The sequence below is a fragment of the Molossus molossus genome, unplaced genomic scaffold (assembly GCF_014108415.1).
Source record: "Molossus molossus isolate mMolMol1 unplaced genomic scaffold, mMolMol1.p scaffold_m16_p_19, whole genome shotgun sequence".
Lineage (NCBI taxonomy): Eukaryota > Metazoa > Chordata > Mammalia > Chiroptera > Molossidae > Molossus > Molossus molossus.
The window spans coordinates 26,779,510-26,795,701 of record NW_023425354.1 but is presented as its reverse complement, the minus strand read 5'-3'; the positions used below and the strand labels follow the sequence as shown (position 1 = coordinate 26,795,701).

Here is a 16,192-nt window from a genome sequence, read left to right as displayed (position 1 = left end):
AACTGGGCTTAATTAGCCTTCCTGCTCATAACCACTTCTACTTGCTACGGAAGGTCTTTGCTTTCTTTTTGTCTTCACTGACCACACGTGTAGGGAGACTGTCCTGCCAGCTTGTGCCATGATGCAAAGTATGGGCTCAGGTTAGTGGACCTAGGCTCTAGTTTTGGCTCTGCTTAAGCTGGTGGTCCCTGGCAAATTAATTTTTTACCTGCAGTTAAGGATACCTATTTTTTGGTATGGTGGTTGTGATGATTAAGAGGTGTATATAAAAATGGTCACAGGGTAGGTATTCAGTTAAGATTTCCTTTCCCACCACTAAGGCTGGAAGGACCTAGTGATCAGTACAGGTGGGAAAGTTAGTCGGGAATTTGAGAAACAAGAATACATTCACCATTAGTTGGTTCCCCTTAAATTTATTGTTTTCTTCCCTCTAACCACCATTTAACATTAACCTCTATTTCCTTCACACTCAGCCAAGTCTGTCATAACCTGGAACCCTCTACAAGAGGAAGCTGGAAGAATGCATATAGTTTACTAGTCCATTAGGATCTGCTCGTTTGAGATAACAAAGAAGACATTTTATAAGGAATAGGTTTGAATTAACAGGCTGTTATTTATGTCTCAGGGCTACAAAGAGACTATAGACTGTCTAGCCGGGAGACAGATGGCCTTCATTCTAGGCCCAGGTCTACCATGGACTTGTAGATGACCTGTGCAAGTCATTTTTCATGCTCGCTGTTCTTTGTTACTCAGGTTATCCTTACTGGATAAATGAGGTTTTCTCCAATAAAGATGCAATGTGAAGGCACTTTAAAAATAAAATAAAATAATGAGTGAAGAATATTGGGGGAAGAAAAAAACTTGGAACATTTTTTTGTGTTTTTTTGTTTTTTTTTTAAACAAAGTTGTCCAGGTTTTATTCACCAACAGTTCCTCTTATCCCTGCCTGCCGCTGTGCCCTCTTCCACTCTCCCGGAGTCAGGGGAGGGCTTCTCTGGCCTCCTCAGCTGTGATCTCCTGGGAGTAGAGGTCAGTGAAGAGAGCGGGCAGCCAGTAGTGGGCCTCCCCTGGGGCCTGCAGGTCCAGCCAGGCCAGCCCTTCCTTAAGCAGGTGTTCCTGGAGGGAAAAGGAAGTCACTTGAGAAAGAGTACCACAAAGTACATAATCCCCAATCCTATTCTGGCTTCAGTGGGGTTTTCAAATTTTAAGTCTACATGAATGCCTTCACACATTTACATGATCATACTGGAATGATCGATGGCCTTGACCTTTGCCTGAGGTGTGAAAAGTGAAAAATGGCACCAAGTCACTTAACCTGTGCTGCTGAAAAAGAGACATTGGGATGTGGAAGGGATGTAGGGCTACAGAAGTATTCACTACACGAGCTTGAGCAAATCGCTGACTCCATTCCCAAGCAAAGTGGAGTCCACTATCTTTCAGTTAACTACTGGGTTAACAGATGTGGGTAAATCTTTTTGGAGAAGTTAATGGAAGGCCATTATTAGTATTAGAAGGGACTCAGTTCCTACATCTGGAGATAGGCTTGAAGTGGGCTGGTTCTGCCCAATACTAAACTGACATGTAGGTTTATCGCTACAGATGTCTATGTTAACATTACTGATGTTCCCATAAGTTGTCTGGATAAGGAAAAAGGTATTAAAAGCCTACATTTTCATGCTGATGCTGTTTACTCCCTCTTCACAACATCAACTTTTCATTAGTACCATGAAATTTGTATATATAAAATTATAACTATATGCAACAGTATATAATTATATATATGCAGTAGTATATCATTTAGATATGTAATTATAATTTTTTCACTCTGAACTGTTACTTCCAGGATAAACTAGATTAACCATCTGACCAAGGTCTACAGGTCTGGGGGGAGAGCAGGTGTGGGTGATCCCCCAGTAGTGGCAGCCTGGCTTTACACACGTGTCAAGGTGAGAAGCCTGCCTTTGTGAGTTCTACCTCTCAGTGCCATCTTCAGAAAAATGTTGCGGTCACTTCTAGTGTGGCAGCAGTAGCCTTCAAGGAAAGAGGCCAGCAGAACAAGGCTGAAATTCCTGTGTGGTTCCTGACCACCCACCTCCTCCCATCTGGGGCCCATCTTTTCTGGGCTGTTCCAGAAGTCACATACCAGCACTTGCCGCGCTCTTTCTGTCTCCCATTTAAGACTGGCTTTGATGTCACTGACAGTCACGTAGCCATTTTTCTGAAGGAAGGAGGAATGGGGATTTTTAGAACCCAACATTTGCCCAAGGACAAGTGATTTATCCAGACACGAGGAGGAACTGTCTGTGGGCACAGAAAGCCTAAGAGCATAGAAGAAAGAATGTTTAGAGGTCCCAGCAGAGAGAAGAGAGGGAGGGGTGACTTTCAGGTGACAGGTAGGTTGAGTAGTTCAGTCTTAAAAGTAGAGTCCCTGGTACTAAAACATTACTTTTGGCTTTCTCAGAGAACTCTATATAGAGTATGGCAAGGGAAGATTCAGAATGATTAATTGATAGGAAAAAATGGTGATAATCACTAACTGTTCATAATCTAAAATATTTAAATATTCACCCCTTGTCCTCTCTCACCCTACCTATTCCCTAATCAAGAAAAGCCCCTCCCTTACTTAGCTTTGTTCTATATTACAAAATTAAGAAGACTGAACATGTCTTCCCTAAATACATGATAAGAATTGGGAGAGGATGGCATATGCTTAAGGCAAGCTGAGGAACAGGGGATGGCAAACAAGATTAAACATTTGTTTTAAAGACTCCATAAAGTAGTTTTAAGAAGACATCCAAGAATCTGTCTACCCAAGGAAATACAGTTAGTTGTCTGCATGTCTGTCTACTCCACTAGACTGTAAGCTCCTTGAGAGCAGGAACTATATGGTACCCATCTTTATATGGCCCACAGCCTAGACCAGTGCTTTGCACTGTAGCTGTTCAATAAATGTCTGCTAAATAAGCACAGGTCTGAGTAGTGCATCCATTAGACAGTTTCAGCAAAAAGACTTGATTGAGCTCAGAGGTGCTCCAGAATCCCCTCCCAGACTGTCCTTACCATGCGCGGGCGCACACACACACACACACACACACAGAAGGCACACCAGTACCTCTGCCAGCTGCAGCACCACAGTGTGATCCATATTGAGTTCAGCTGGAACAGACTGAATGAGGTAAGTGCCGCCGACAGGGATGATGCCGAAGCCAGTGCCAAGTGCCTTTAGTTTCTTGATGGCCCTGATCAGGTCATCTCTAAGGTGAAGGAGAGATGCTTAAAGACCACTGGCAAAGCAGACCTAGCAACAATGCAGTTTCAGCTCTGCCCTGGGCAGAATACCGACAGAACACTTCAAAGGCTGCACAACATTTAACTACGTTAGTAAAAAGAGGGTTAAAGGGCACCAAATGGTGCTTGGACATTCAAGGGAGAAGGTCAGGCTCTCCACTCAACAAACAATTTCAACACTGGCAGAGGTAAAAATCATGCATACAGGAATCCATCAGGAATGTGAATGAATGAGCTGTACATAAGACACAACAGGGAGCAGTGTGCTAGAGAATGCTTATCCATTTTAATGGGGACAATCCAAAGCTGATTATTACCATTTGGAAATTCAGGCCCTGTACTGCCAGACTTTCTGATTTCTTAGTTGACAACTAACTCAAATTAGGGGAAAAGAAAACCTACAAAACAGTGTGTAGATCCCATATCCAGCCTACGTACTGACAGCCTTTTTTACCTTTTCTCAAATTGGCGTCACACACGGGCTGGTGAACCAGGTCAATTTATACCCCATCTTCTGATCCCAACTCCGTTCCCTAGTCTCTTTCAGTGCCTGCTATTCTCCTTGATATCAAATCATCTCAAGAGAATACACAGACCCAAGAATGTTTTAAAAAATATATATGCATGGAAAAAAAAAAAACTTAGAAGAAAATATACCAAAATGTTAAACAGCTGTAATCTCTCAGTTGAGAAATAATGGGTGGTTTTTGTTTTTTCTTCTCTCTCTCTGTATTTTGCGTTTTCTGAAATAAAAACTTTCCGATCATAATGAGGAATAAAATGATTCCTAAACTATCCTAAATAAACGAGCAGCAAGGAGAAAAGATATTCATCTGATTTTTAAAGATCTTTCTACACTCCAAGGGGTTGGAAGTTAAGACCTACTGGCTGACATCCTGGGCGAATTTGCCCCTTCCTTTTAACACCTGTTGATGTAGTTCCTCCAGAGTTATCAGACCTGTTGGAGAGGAGGAGCAGAAAGCAGATGAAAGATTACCTTTATGGCTAAAAACACAAAGACAGCAGCATCTTTGAAAAACTATAAATGCTCTCTTAACATCACTGCTGTGTCTATTTATAACCAATGATTTATAACTGGTTTTAGGTTTCTCTTTCTTAATTTCAACCAGACCATTTAATGTGCTTATTAAGATGAAACTATTGGATGACCATATTTAAGATCACATTTTATCTTATTTTTAAATATGTTTTTATTGATTTTTTTTTAAAGAGAGAGAAGCAGAAGGAGAAACATCAGTAAGAGAGAAACCCATCGGCTGTACACCCCCTACTAGGGATCGAGCCCACAACTCAGGCATGTGCCCTGACTGGAAATGGAACCAGCAACTTCTCCATGCATGGAACAATGCTCAACCAACTGTGCCACACTGGCCAGGACTAAGGTCACATTTTAGAGAGCACAGACACTTAGTTGGCATCACCATACCCTATTTCATACTTTCCTATTTTCTGTAATGACTAGGGGCTAGACCTTCCTAGCCAATGATCTTTGGAGAATAGAGAAAATCATTCAGGTAATTCCATTTACCCTTGGCCATGGAGATCTACTATGGATTCAACTGCATGAAGCAGCTAAGATGCTTCTCAATACCATATTGGCTTGCAGACTGCAGAATGGGAAAGGTTATCTTTCAAGATTTTTCCCCTCTCAGAGAAGTCCAAAGCCCAATCCACAGAACCCAGCCACCCTCACCTCCATTCCGGTGCTTCAGGGCCAGGCACACTTCGATAATCTGGACACCCAGTTCATAATAGAAGTCTCCTACGCCTAGCATCTCAGACCAAAATCCTTTTCCAGCTAAAAGACAAAAAACAACAAAAACCACAAAAGCTAGGTTATTCGTTAGTTACATATTTTCTTTCAAAGCTAGATTAAACATCTATCTTAAGTCTTCCCTGCCTAGTCTTAAATCCTTCTGATCCATTTACTACTTAGGATCCTCAATACAATCTGACTCTTGGTAATCCCTGCTGAAGAACAGGGTTAGACAATTCTAAAAGGTAGGCAATCTACAAGGAGTTTCTATCTGGTTGCTGATTCCGGCTCAGGACACTATAAAAATGAGTCTTCCTTTTCCCAAGCACACAGTGAAACACAATGGGACATATGGTCCAGACAAGGCTAAGAGAAATACACAGACCTAGCACTCAAAAATCTATTGAAGACAATATTTTGAGTGAAAAATGCAGGTTACAGAGTTGTAATTATGGCATTAATCCCATATTTTTTTTTAAAAGTTTATAATATGAAGGTGTCTAGAAAGATATATCTTAAACTGTTAACAGTACTTTATCTCTGAAATTATAAGACCAAGACAGAAACTTCTACTTTCTCTTTTTCTTTTTAATCCTCACCCGAGAACATTTTTCTATTTATCTTCATATAGAGAGGGAGGGGAGGAGAGAGAGAGAAACATCAATGTGAGAGAGACATATCAACTGGTTGCCTCCCGCACAACCCTGACCAGGGCCGTGGACAAACCGCAACTGAGGCACATGCCCTTGACCAGATTCAAACCCATGACTCTTTGGTCCAAGGGCCGATGCTCCAACCGCTGAGCTAAACCAGCCAGAGCTTTCTCTTTTTCTTTTTTCTCCTTTGTTGACTGCATGACCCCACATTACTTTCATTAAAACTAAATGCAGAGAGGGAAAAAATAGCCATAAAAAAAAAAATCCACTATAGATCACTTAAGGAACGATTATGTTCACTGGCTCCTCAATCTACATTCCAGCCTCCTCATCTTCCCCATCAAACTGGGCACTCAGTGTCCTGCTAGGCACCCTGCCAGGCACTCCCTCAAGACAACACATTCTGTATCTCCCTGCAGGCCCTTCTAGAAGATGCCCCTGTAACAGCAATGATAACAACTAGACAGCTTCTGTCCCTCTGGAGTCCTAGGAGAACACTGGACCCCTACAGACAACTCCTTACAGGCCAGAGGATCCACCCCAATGGTGGCACACATATCCTGGAACTGCACCCGGAACTCAGGATTCTTCCGGATCTCTTGCTTGTGCTTGCTGGCAAATTCCTCTAGGTTGGTCTTGAACATGTCCAACTGCTTCGACATCTGTAAGATGGACAAGGGGGAGGTTAGGAGCAGCCCACGTAGGTGATAATCGGATGTCAAAAATAGGGCCCTGGCCCTGGCCGGTTTGGCTCAGCGGTTAGAACGTCGGCCTGCGGTCCCCAGAGACCCGGGTTTGGTTCCCGCTAAGGGCATGTACCTCGGTTGCAAATTGTCCCTGGCCCTGGTTGGTCGTGCGGGTGGCAGCCACTCGATGTGTCCCTTCACATCGATGTTTCTCTCTCTCTGTTCCTCTCTCTCCCTCCCGCTCCATCTGAACAAAAAAAAATGGAAAAATGTCCTCGGGTGAGGAAAAAAAACAAAATAGGGCCCTGGCCCTGGCCGGTTTGGCTCAGTGGTTAGAGCATCGGCCTGCAGTCCAGAGAGACCCGGGTTCGGTTCCCGCTAGGGGCGCATACCTCGGATGCAGGTTGTCCCTGGCCCTGATTGGTCGTGCGGGTTGATGTCTCTCTCTCTCTCTCTCTCTCTCCCCCTCTCTCTCCCTCCCACTCTATCTGAAGAAGAAATGGAAAAATATGTCCTCGAGTGAGGATAAAAAAAATAGGTCCCTGGCCTGCCCTGGCCATTTTGGATCAGTGGTTGAAGCGTCTCCCAGGTTCAGTTCCCGCTAGAGGCACGTACTTAACAAAAAAAAATAGGTCCCTGGCCCAGTTGTAGGACAAAGGTTGAAATAACATATGTCCCCAGGCCTACCATTATGCTCTTTTCTGTTCCCTTTCTTTTGTTTTGTTTTGTATCCTCACCTGAGGACTTTTCTCCATGTTTTATTCAGACAGAGTGAGAGGGAGAGAGGGGAAGACAGAGAGAGAAACATCAACGTGAAAGAGACACATCGAGTGGCTGCCACCCATATGACCCAACCAGGGCCGGGGACAAACTGCAACGTAAGTACATGCCCTTAGCGGGAACCGAACCCGGGTCCCTCTGGACCGCAGGCCGGCGCTCTAACCACTGAGCCAAACCGGCCAGGGCTCTGTTCCCTTTCTTTTGATCCCTGCCTCTGCTTCACAGTTCTGTTGTCAGCAGAAATGAGATGCTGTCATGTTTCCTCAATTCTAAAATATACTTTTTTTTTGTGTATTCCTGTTTGAAAGTCAGGATGCATCTAACAATCAATGTGCACATCTAATGTGGTACTTCTTTTTCCCAGGAAAACTGTTATTAGATTGAAGAAGAATCTAATAATCCATTTTGTGTTTAAAATGAGGGCCTTCAGCATTCATGCAGTGGGAAATCTTGACCACTGACAGAAAGGCTGGATAGAAGAAAAAGGAAGCCTGGCATGAATTAGGTGTGCAGTAGTTGTTTAATCTGAGTCATGAAGCTCCCTGGGGATAAATTCCAGATAAAGAATCCACGTGGGAGGGCTGTGCGTCTACCAGCTTACATTCCAAAGCAAAATAAAAACGTTCTGGGGATTTTCCGACTTTCTATTTGTGTTACTCCCTCTCACAAAGCTTATCGTCTACATCACCAAGGGTAACCACTTCTGACCCAGTATCTCCTCACTTGCTACACATGAGAAACTTCCACATGGTACAGTCATCATTTCCAGTTGTTTCCTGCATGTCATCTCCCCCATGAGCGGGAGCTTTTGAAGAGCATAGTCTGTGTCTATCTTTCCTCAGTTGAAAGGCCTGTTTAACTGCCTTCTCCTCTTCTTCACCAGTTACAATAACTGAGTAACTCAGGGCAAGCACAGAAAAGGGAACTGTTCGAAAAGGACACTGTGCAGGAGCCACACCCCCTCACCCACACACACTTCTGGTATGCACCTAGGTGTGATGATTGTGTGGTGGGTGCCACAGGTTAGGCAACATTTTCATGTTATTCTTAAGCATTTAAGGTAAAAAACTCCAAAAGACCTAAGTTAAACAGCTCTACTACTTACTACCCATGTAACCTTGGCTAAATTACTTAATCCCTCAGGGTCCTCCATTTTAAACTAGGAAGAATAGTGTTCCTTTCTGATAGGATTTTCAGGAGGAATGAACAAGATAATCTATGTAAAGAAAATGGACACACGCCTGGGAGGCTATGAACATACAATCATTCAAAAATATTAACTATCATTATTAGTAATTCACCTAAAACACCTGAGGAGCTCCGACATCAGAATTGTCAAATACCCTATTTTTAGTTCAACCCAAACAATCTAGTTTATATCAAAGGTGTCCTGTCCAGCCTTGTGCGGTCTCCCTTCCGGCCTGGAGCCTTCCAACCGACTCACCTGGGCCAGCTGGTCCTCAGCCAAGACAGTCCCTCGCTCCTTGTACTTGGCCTATCAGACAAAGAGACCAGCGTGAGTTGAGAGCGTGGGCGCTGGGGGCTCCCTCTTGTACTGCTCAGCTGAAAAGAGGATGGTCTCTCTTAAATGGTTTTTCTTAGGGAGAGGGAAGAGGAAGTAGAATGGACGAAGGTCTGAAGTCAAATTTGGGGAAGCGGGGGAAAGGCCTGATGGATTTGGGGATGCTGACATTCCAATCTACCGGAAAGTGAAGAAACTCAATTCCCGGGGACCCAAGAAGCCCGTGTCCGCCTCTGCTGGGAGGCGGTTTAAGGGTCCTGAGCTCTCTGCTCCAGAGGCGCCAGAGTCCCGCGGGTCAGGGATGGCTCTGGGTCCGCCTTCGGCCCCTCACCTCCGCAAGCTTCTTCTTGGCGATGGCGCCGGCTCCCACCCCGCGGCGGTGCATCCCCGCCGTGGGCCCGCGGGCTACCCCGCCGCCCGGACCCCGGGTCTCCGCTTCCCGGGATCCGCCGCCGGCTCCCCAACGCGGAAGCGCGGTCGGCACGTCATCTCCGCGCGCCGGAAGCTACGCCTCGACTTCCTGCCGCGGGGCTGCAGGTAACCACTGCCCGGAGCCCAGGACCCGCGAAGCCGGGGCAGGCTGGGGTGCGGCTGCCGAGCCCCAGCGGTCTTCGTGCGGCCCTGCGTTCCCCACCCACGTGGACGCCTCAGACTCTCTCGTGCTTCCGCGACCGCCCCTCCGCCGCCACCCCTGCCACCAATGCCCGTGGGCCGCCTACTCGGTACTTGGGCACCGAGGGCTCCGTATAGAGCATAAGCCGGAATCCGTTCTACACTGAGGACGCTTACCTGTGGGAGCCACGTGCTTTCTGTCTGGCGAAGGCCTTCCAGTTAAAAACGTGGACTCTGGAATTAGAGTGTCCGGCTCCATAGCTTACTTCCCCTACCTGTGGTCCAGTAACGTCAAGCAAATCCCTTCATCTCTTGTGTTGCAGTTTCCACAGCTGTGGGAAAGTAATACCTACTCATGAAGTTGTTGTGAGGATTAATTCAGAAAGTATATAACAAATCATTTAGTATAATGCCTGGCACATCAATAAATATCAACTATGATTGTTAGTCACCACGTCTGGAGTGGTATTAGTGACCTGTATGTATAGGAAACTCCATGGGTGATTTTTTTTTCCATAAGTGATTTAAATAGCATTATTGAATCTAACAAAAAAGGAGTTAATGGAGGATTCTTAAGTAATAAAACTAAATTGTTTTAGAAAATGTGGCAAACCATAATTAAATCAGGTTCTGCGATCTAAACTAGAAATTATGAGGGCAAGAACTAAGATAGTGGCAGTAAGAATAGAGAGAATGAGACAAATGCAGGAAATAATAAAATTGATATATGGGGGCAGAATGAGTGGGGAAAGTCAGCAGGATGCTCAATTTTCTGACTTGGGCACCAAGGGTGGTGCCATTGGGGAAGGAGAAGACCACAGCATGAAGTTGGGAAAATAATTAAGGGTAGTTTTGAAAATGTGGAAGTTGAGCTCTGCAGGCCATCACAGGATAGATGGCCAATTGTCATTTGGATATACTGGTATGAAGTTCTACAGAAAGAGCTGGGCTGGGACACAGATCAAGGTGAAACCAAAGTGAATAATGTTATCAGAGAGGGTTCTAGTAAAAGGGTAAGAGGATGGGTGCAGAGATTGGCAACAGGGTGTTTATTTGCCATTTGGAGCCTTAAGAGATAATGGAGCTATAAACCCTATGAGCCTGGGCCCCTGAGGATTTCATGGAACAGAGTTGTTACACCAGCCCTGGACTGCCTGTCTTTGGATGTTTGCAAGAAAGAGGAATGATGTTCTATTTTGCTAAAGGCACTGTTATTTGAAGCAGAATATAGTGTTAATAGACGCAAGGACCAAGTCTAAAATAATCATTCAGCCTTTCATAATGGTCCTTCAGATTCATTCTCATGTATACTCTCAGATACTAAGCTTAGATAGCATAAGCCCCCTTAGACACAAACTTTTTCAGACCCAGATTTGTCCCCTTCAACAGATACTAGCCTTTTTAGACACCCCCCATACACACTGACCTCCTCCGAAATACCCACCCCTTTCTGTGAAAAATACAAGGCCCATACTGACACACTGATCTCATATCCTCATTTTTCTTTTTTTTTTATTTTTATTTTTTTTATCCTCACCTGAGGATATTTTTCCATTTTTTGCACAGAGTGAGAGGGAGAGAGAGAGAGAAACATCGACGTGAAGGGACACATCGAGTGGCTGCCACCCGCACGACCAACCAGGGCCGGGGACAAACTGCAACCGAAGTACGTGCCCTTAGCGGGAACCGAACCCGGGTCTCTCCAGACCGCAGGCCGACGCTCTAACCGCTGAGCCAAACTGGCCAGGGCTCCTCATTTTTCTACTACACCATTTTCTAACACAAAAACTTGGTCTTTTAGCTACCCACTGACACTGTCTAGACATACCTGCTTCATTTGTCACACGTATAATCCCTTAAGGTCTACACAATGATCTTTCACTCATACCCATGACCTTAGATTTAACTATTTATACCCTCAGATGCAAACATACATACTCATTCCTTTAGGTACACACGTTGGCCCTTGACAAACCTCATTGCCACCTCAAGCAGACATAGTAACTCCTTTATCCAGACAGTTGTTCTCCTTTATAATTTTATTTTATTTTATTTTTTATCCTCACCCGAGGATATCTGCATTTATCTTCAGACAGAGTGGGAAGGGGAGAGAGAGAAACATCGACATGAGCGAGACACACATTGAGTGGTTGCCACCCACACAACCTCAACCGAGGCCAGGGACAAACTTCAACCAAGGTACATGCCCTTAGCAGGAACCGAACCCGGGACTCTCTGGTCCACAGGCCGATGCTCTAACCACTGAGCCAAACTGGCCAGGGCATCTCCTTTATAATTTTAGACAAATAATGCTGACCAGTAATGGACTAGTAAATGTTTAACAACCACCTCTCCAGGTGAAAAGAGAGGAGCTCTGATTTATAGCATTTGCTGATTTCCATGGTATAAATACTCTAACCATGGCCAATTTCAAGCTATCAATGGTTTTACAACCTGCTCTCAAAATTTCTGACAATTTAGCAATTGCTCTCAGAAGCACTCTGCTACAGCACACTGTGAATACTGATTATGACAGATGTCCTCACTTGCTTTAAGTGACTCACTGGCCTTGTGGCAAGGTAGCTAAGAGCATAGGCCTTTAATTCTCTGCCTCATGGAGGCAGTGTAGTGCATGGTTAACAGCTATTGTGGTATTATCTTAAAAGGCTGTGATGAGGCTTTAAATGAGATCATCATGACATTTTTATTTATTTATTTTTTAATGGAAGCTTCTAGGCCTTCTTTTTTTCTTTTTCTTTATTGATTTTAGAGAGAGAGGAAGGGAGAGGGAGAGATAGAAACATTGATAAGAGAGAACATCGATTGGCCACCTCTTGCATGCCCCTCACTGGGGATTTGACCCACAACCTGGGCATGTGTCCTGACCGGGAATCGAACCGGTGACTTCTTGATGCATGGGTCAACACTCAACCACTGAGCCACCCGGCTGGGCAACATTTTTATTTTTATTTATTTATTTTTTTCTTTATTGATTTTAGAGAGAGAGGAAGGGAGGGAGAGAGAGAACATTGATTGGCCACCTCCTGCATGCCCCCCACTGGGGATCGGTCCCACAATCTGGGCATGTGCCGTGACTGGGATTCAAACCAGCGACCTCTTGGTGCACGGGTTGACGCTCAACCACTGAGCCACACCGGCTGGGCAACATTTTTATTTTTAAGTAATTTATTTTTTGTTAATCCTCACCTGAGGATATTTTTCCATTGATTTTTAGACAGAGTCAGGGGGTGGGGAGAGAAACATCGATGTGAGAGAGACACATCAATTGGTTGCCTCCCACACGTCCCCAAAAGAGAACGGGAATCAAACCCGAGACCCTTCAGTCCTCAAGCCGACACTCTAACCTCTGAGCCAAACCGGCGAGGGCCATCATGACATTTTTAAATGATGTTTATAAATTTGAACAACAAAAAATAAAAAGAGAATTAAAAACTTCAGCCCTGGCCAGGTAGCTCAATTGGTTACAGTATCCTCCCAATATACCAAGGTTGGGGGTTATCCTCCATCAGGGCGCATACAAGAAATAACCAATGGCCCTGGCTGTTTTGACTCAGGGGTTAGAGTGTCGGCCCGTGGTCCAGAGAAACCCGGGTTCGGTTCCCGCTAAGGGTACGTGCCTCAGTTGCAGTTTGTCCCCGGCCCCGGTTGGAGTCGTGTGGGTGGCAACCTGTCAATTTGTCTCTCTCACGTGGATGTTGTCGTCGTTTCTCTCTCTCTCTTCCTCCCTCTCTCCCGCTCTGTCTGAAGATAAATGCAAAAAAATGTCCTCGGGTGAGGATTAAAAGAAAGAAAAAAGAAACAACCAATGAATACATAAACAAGTAAACAAATGGAACAACAATTCTCTCTCTCTACCTCCCCCCTCACTCTAAAATCAATTTTAAAAAGAATGAAACAACTTTTTTCAGAAGTTGAAAAAAATGTTTATAAAAGACTGAGCACAATGACTGCCCATAGCAACAACATTGTTCAAAATATTTTTAAATAACCCTTTCTGTTTTACCCCCGGAGACACCCAAGACGTCAAAAATATAGATCCAAACTTCTCGCCAAGACAAGCAGTTCTATCATGAGAATCACTAGAATACATCCTCTGAGCAAAGGCATGCTCCAAGGTGTGTGGCACACATTCTTGGGACTTCAGGAGTTTAGAGGAGAGGAAACCAAATACGGAAGAGCTGGAAGGAGGGCTAACACAGCGCTCAGGCAAATTCAGCTCTCAAAAGAGTTTTGTTTGGCACCAGAAAGTTCTTAGGCGAGCATGTCTCTTCCATTTTCACAGTCCTCGTCCTTCCCATTGTCTTACTCTCCCCACTTTGCTCGTGTAAGTTACTGGCCCAGACCTTCAGCCATCCATCCAGCTAGCCGCTCTCTGATTTTTTTTTTTTTTTTTTTTTTTATCCTCACCCGAGGACATTTTTCCATTTTTTGTTCAGGTAGAGTGGGAGGGAGAGAGAGGAACAGAGAGAGAGAGAGAAACATCGACGTGAAAGGAACACATCGAGCGGCTGCCACCCGCACAACCGACCAGGGCTGGGGACAAACTGCAACCAAGGTACGCGCCCTTAGCGGAAACCGAACCCGGGTCTCTCAGGACCGCAGGTCGACGCTCTAACCGCTGAGCCAAACCGGCCAGGACCGCTCTCTGATTTTAAACTAATACCCTTGTGTTTTTAAACTGAGGTTTAGGTGTGTGAAAAATAATAACAAAAGTTAACTTTTATTGACCACTTACTTTGTGCCAGGCATTCTCTTAATACTTACTTTAACCCTATGAGGTGAATACTTTTTAATCTTTTTACAGGCAGGAAACTGAGTTTAAGAGAAAGAAACTAACTTGATAAGTTGCAGAGCTGGTAACAGCTTTGAACCTAGGTGTGCTTGGCTCTAGTCTACTAAAATACCACTAGATCAAGGGGAGAAGGGGAGGACATTCCAAGAAAAGATGACCCAAGCTAGGGGTAGAAGATATATTTGTGGACACAGGGCATTGGGAGAAGGCAGCAGACGGAGGTGGGAAGGCTCTGACCACAGGGAGATAGAGGTATTGACTTTGGGATAAATTGAGTTTACCCACTTTGCTTCACCCCCCGCTGCCTTGACCCTAGTGTAAACCTGGAATGCTGCAAGAGCCTCTGTACTGGTCTTCCTCTTCCCCTTTCATCCCTGTTCATCTCAATATAATTCTTACTCTCATCACTGTGATTGTTTGGAATGCAAACAGATCCTCTCTGACCTGACCCTGCTTAAAATCCTTCGAGGACTTGTCCTTGTACTGAGGATAAAATCCAAAAGCTTTAACATGGTCTTTCAGGCCCTGCTTGTGTCCACCTGTCTAGCCTCTGCTCGTCCTAGTCTCCCCATTGCCCATTTCGCTGTAATAACAACACTGGCTAATATTTATTAAGGCTCCACTCATCCTTTGGCCATTTTTATCCTTCAAATCTTATTCAACTTAAATGTCATTTTCCCCAAGAGACCCTCCTAACTCCACTTAGATAAAGTTTCTCTGTCCTCTTTCATAGCAACCTGGTCTTTCTTCACATAGCTTAGCATGTTATATGATTATTGTGTCTGTGTGTTTAAAGATTTAGGTCTGTCTTCATCACTAGATTGCAAACCCCGCACAGGAACATGGATTGTGTCTGTTTCTCTCATTGCTGTATACCCAGTGTTTAGCACAGCCCCTGCTTATGTTGAGTTTCCAACATGTGTTTGTAGAATAAATAGATTATATATATATATATATATTTTGGTACGTGCCCCTAGTGGGAACTGAACCGGGGACTCTCTGGTCTGCAGGCCAACGCTCCAACCGCTGAGCCAAACTGGCCAGGGCAGAATAAACAGATGACGAATTAACAGATGGGCCAGAGCCACATCTTCTTTTCCTTGGGTGGTACACACACACCGACAAACATACACTGATGGTGCTCAGTAGACATTTGAATACATTTGACAATAGGCACAAAAATTTACTTCAGCTTCAACTTTATTGGTGTGGCTTCTCTAGGATACCCAGGAGTGGGGCTGAGGCAGGAGTGAGCAAGTGGAGAGCAGAGTGCAGGTCTGAGCTGGGTGTAGTCAGTCACTGGAACCTGTGGAGAGGAGGGAGAGGAGGGGAAGTGGTGGAGAGGAGGGTCGTTACCAGCTTGGAGTCAGCAAAGTAAATTTCTCCTGGCACCCAGCCATAGTTCAGCTGCTCCTACCTCCAAATTACCTGTTTAATTATAAATAATTAAAGTAATGAAAAAAGCACATAGGCCCGGCCGACGTGGCTCAGTGGTTGAGCATTGACCCGTGCACCAAAAGGTCGCTGGTTCAATTCCCAGTCAGGACACATGCCCATGTTGTGGGCCAAATCCCCAGTGGGGGGCATGCAGGAGGCGGCCAATCGATGTTCTCTCTCATCGATGCTTCTGTCTCTCACTCCCTCATCCTTCCTCTCTCTCTAAAATCAATAAAGAAAAAAAAATTTTTTAAAGCACATAGACTGTTACCCGTTTTTCTATGGAGATTTTTCTCATACTCTCTTGTCTATCATTCTGGTCACATTCCCTTCTCCTTTCTTGTCCTCTTACAGGAAGTCTTCCCACATTTGTTCCCTCAGTCCTTCCCTAGCTTCCCAGCATGGACATCTAAATGCATTTTGGTTCCTGTGCCTCAGTATCTGCATTCTGAATGAGTGTCCTGTCTCACCATTTAGGTGGATGGGTCTCTCCATGGTATTTAGCTATCTCTTTCTTCTAGTACATAACAGACTGAAGGACTTCTTAGCTGGTGAGGTGGATTCAAGGACCATTGTGACCAGCAGTGGCTACAGAGAAGGGTAACATGCCTCCAACTATAG

General features: G+C 44.8%; 1 protein-coding gene across 1 annotated transcript; it reads right to left on the bottom strand.

The window, feature by feature from the left end:
* Positions 1-397: 397 nt before the first annotated feature.
* On the bottom strand, positions 398-9,194 carry SNF8 (SNF8 subunit of ESCRT-II). The gene is made up of 8 exons (XM_036267849.1): positions 9,041-9,194; positions 8,632-8,682; positions 6,245-6,383; positions 5,003-5,107; positions 4,174-4,246; positions 3,113-3,254; positions 2,144-2,218; positions 398-1,116 (listed from the first exon to the last, which is right to left on the bottom strand). The coding sequence occupies exons 1-8, from the start codon at positions 9,092-9,094 to the stop codon at positions 979-981; spliced, it is 777 nt and encodes a 258-aa protein (XP_036123742.1). The 5' UTR covers positions 9,095-9,194; the 3' UTR covers positions 398-978.
* Between the last annotated feature and the right edge of the window lie 6,998 nt (positions 9,195-16,192).

Coding starts and splice junctions, on each gene's coding strand:
- SNF8 (XM_036267849.1), bottom strand. CDS start 9,094: ATGCACCGCCGCGGGGTGGGAGCCGGCGCCATCGCCAAGAAGAAGCTT. Junction 3,255..4,173: donor TTCGCCCAGGATGTCAGCCA/GTAGGTCTTAAC, acceptor CCTTCACCTTAG/AGATGACCTGATCAGGGCCA. Junction 2,219..3,112: donor TGGTGCTGCAGCTGGCAGAG/GTACTGGTGTGC, acceptor TCCTTCCTTCAG/AAAAATGGCTACGTGACTGT.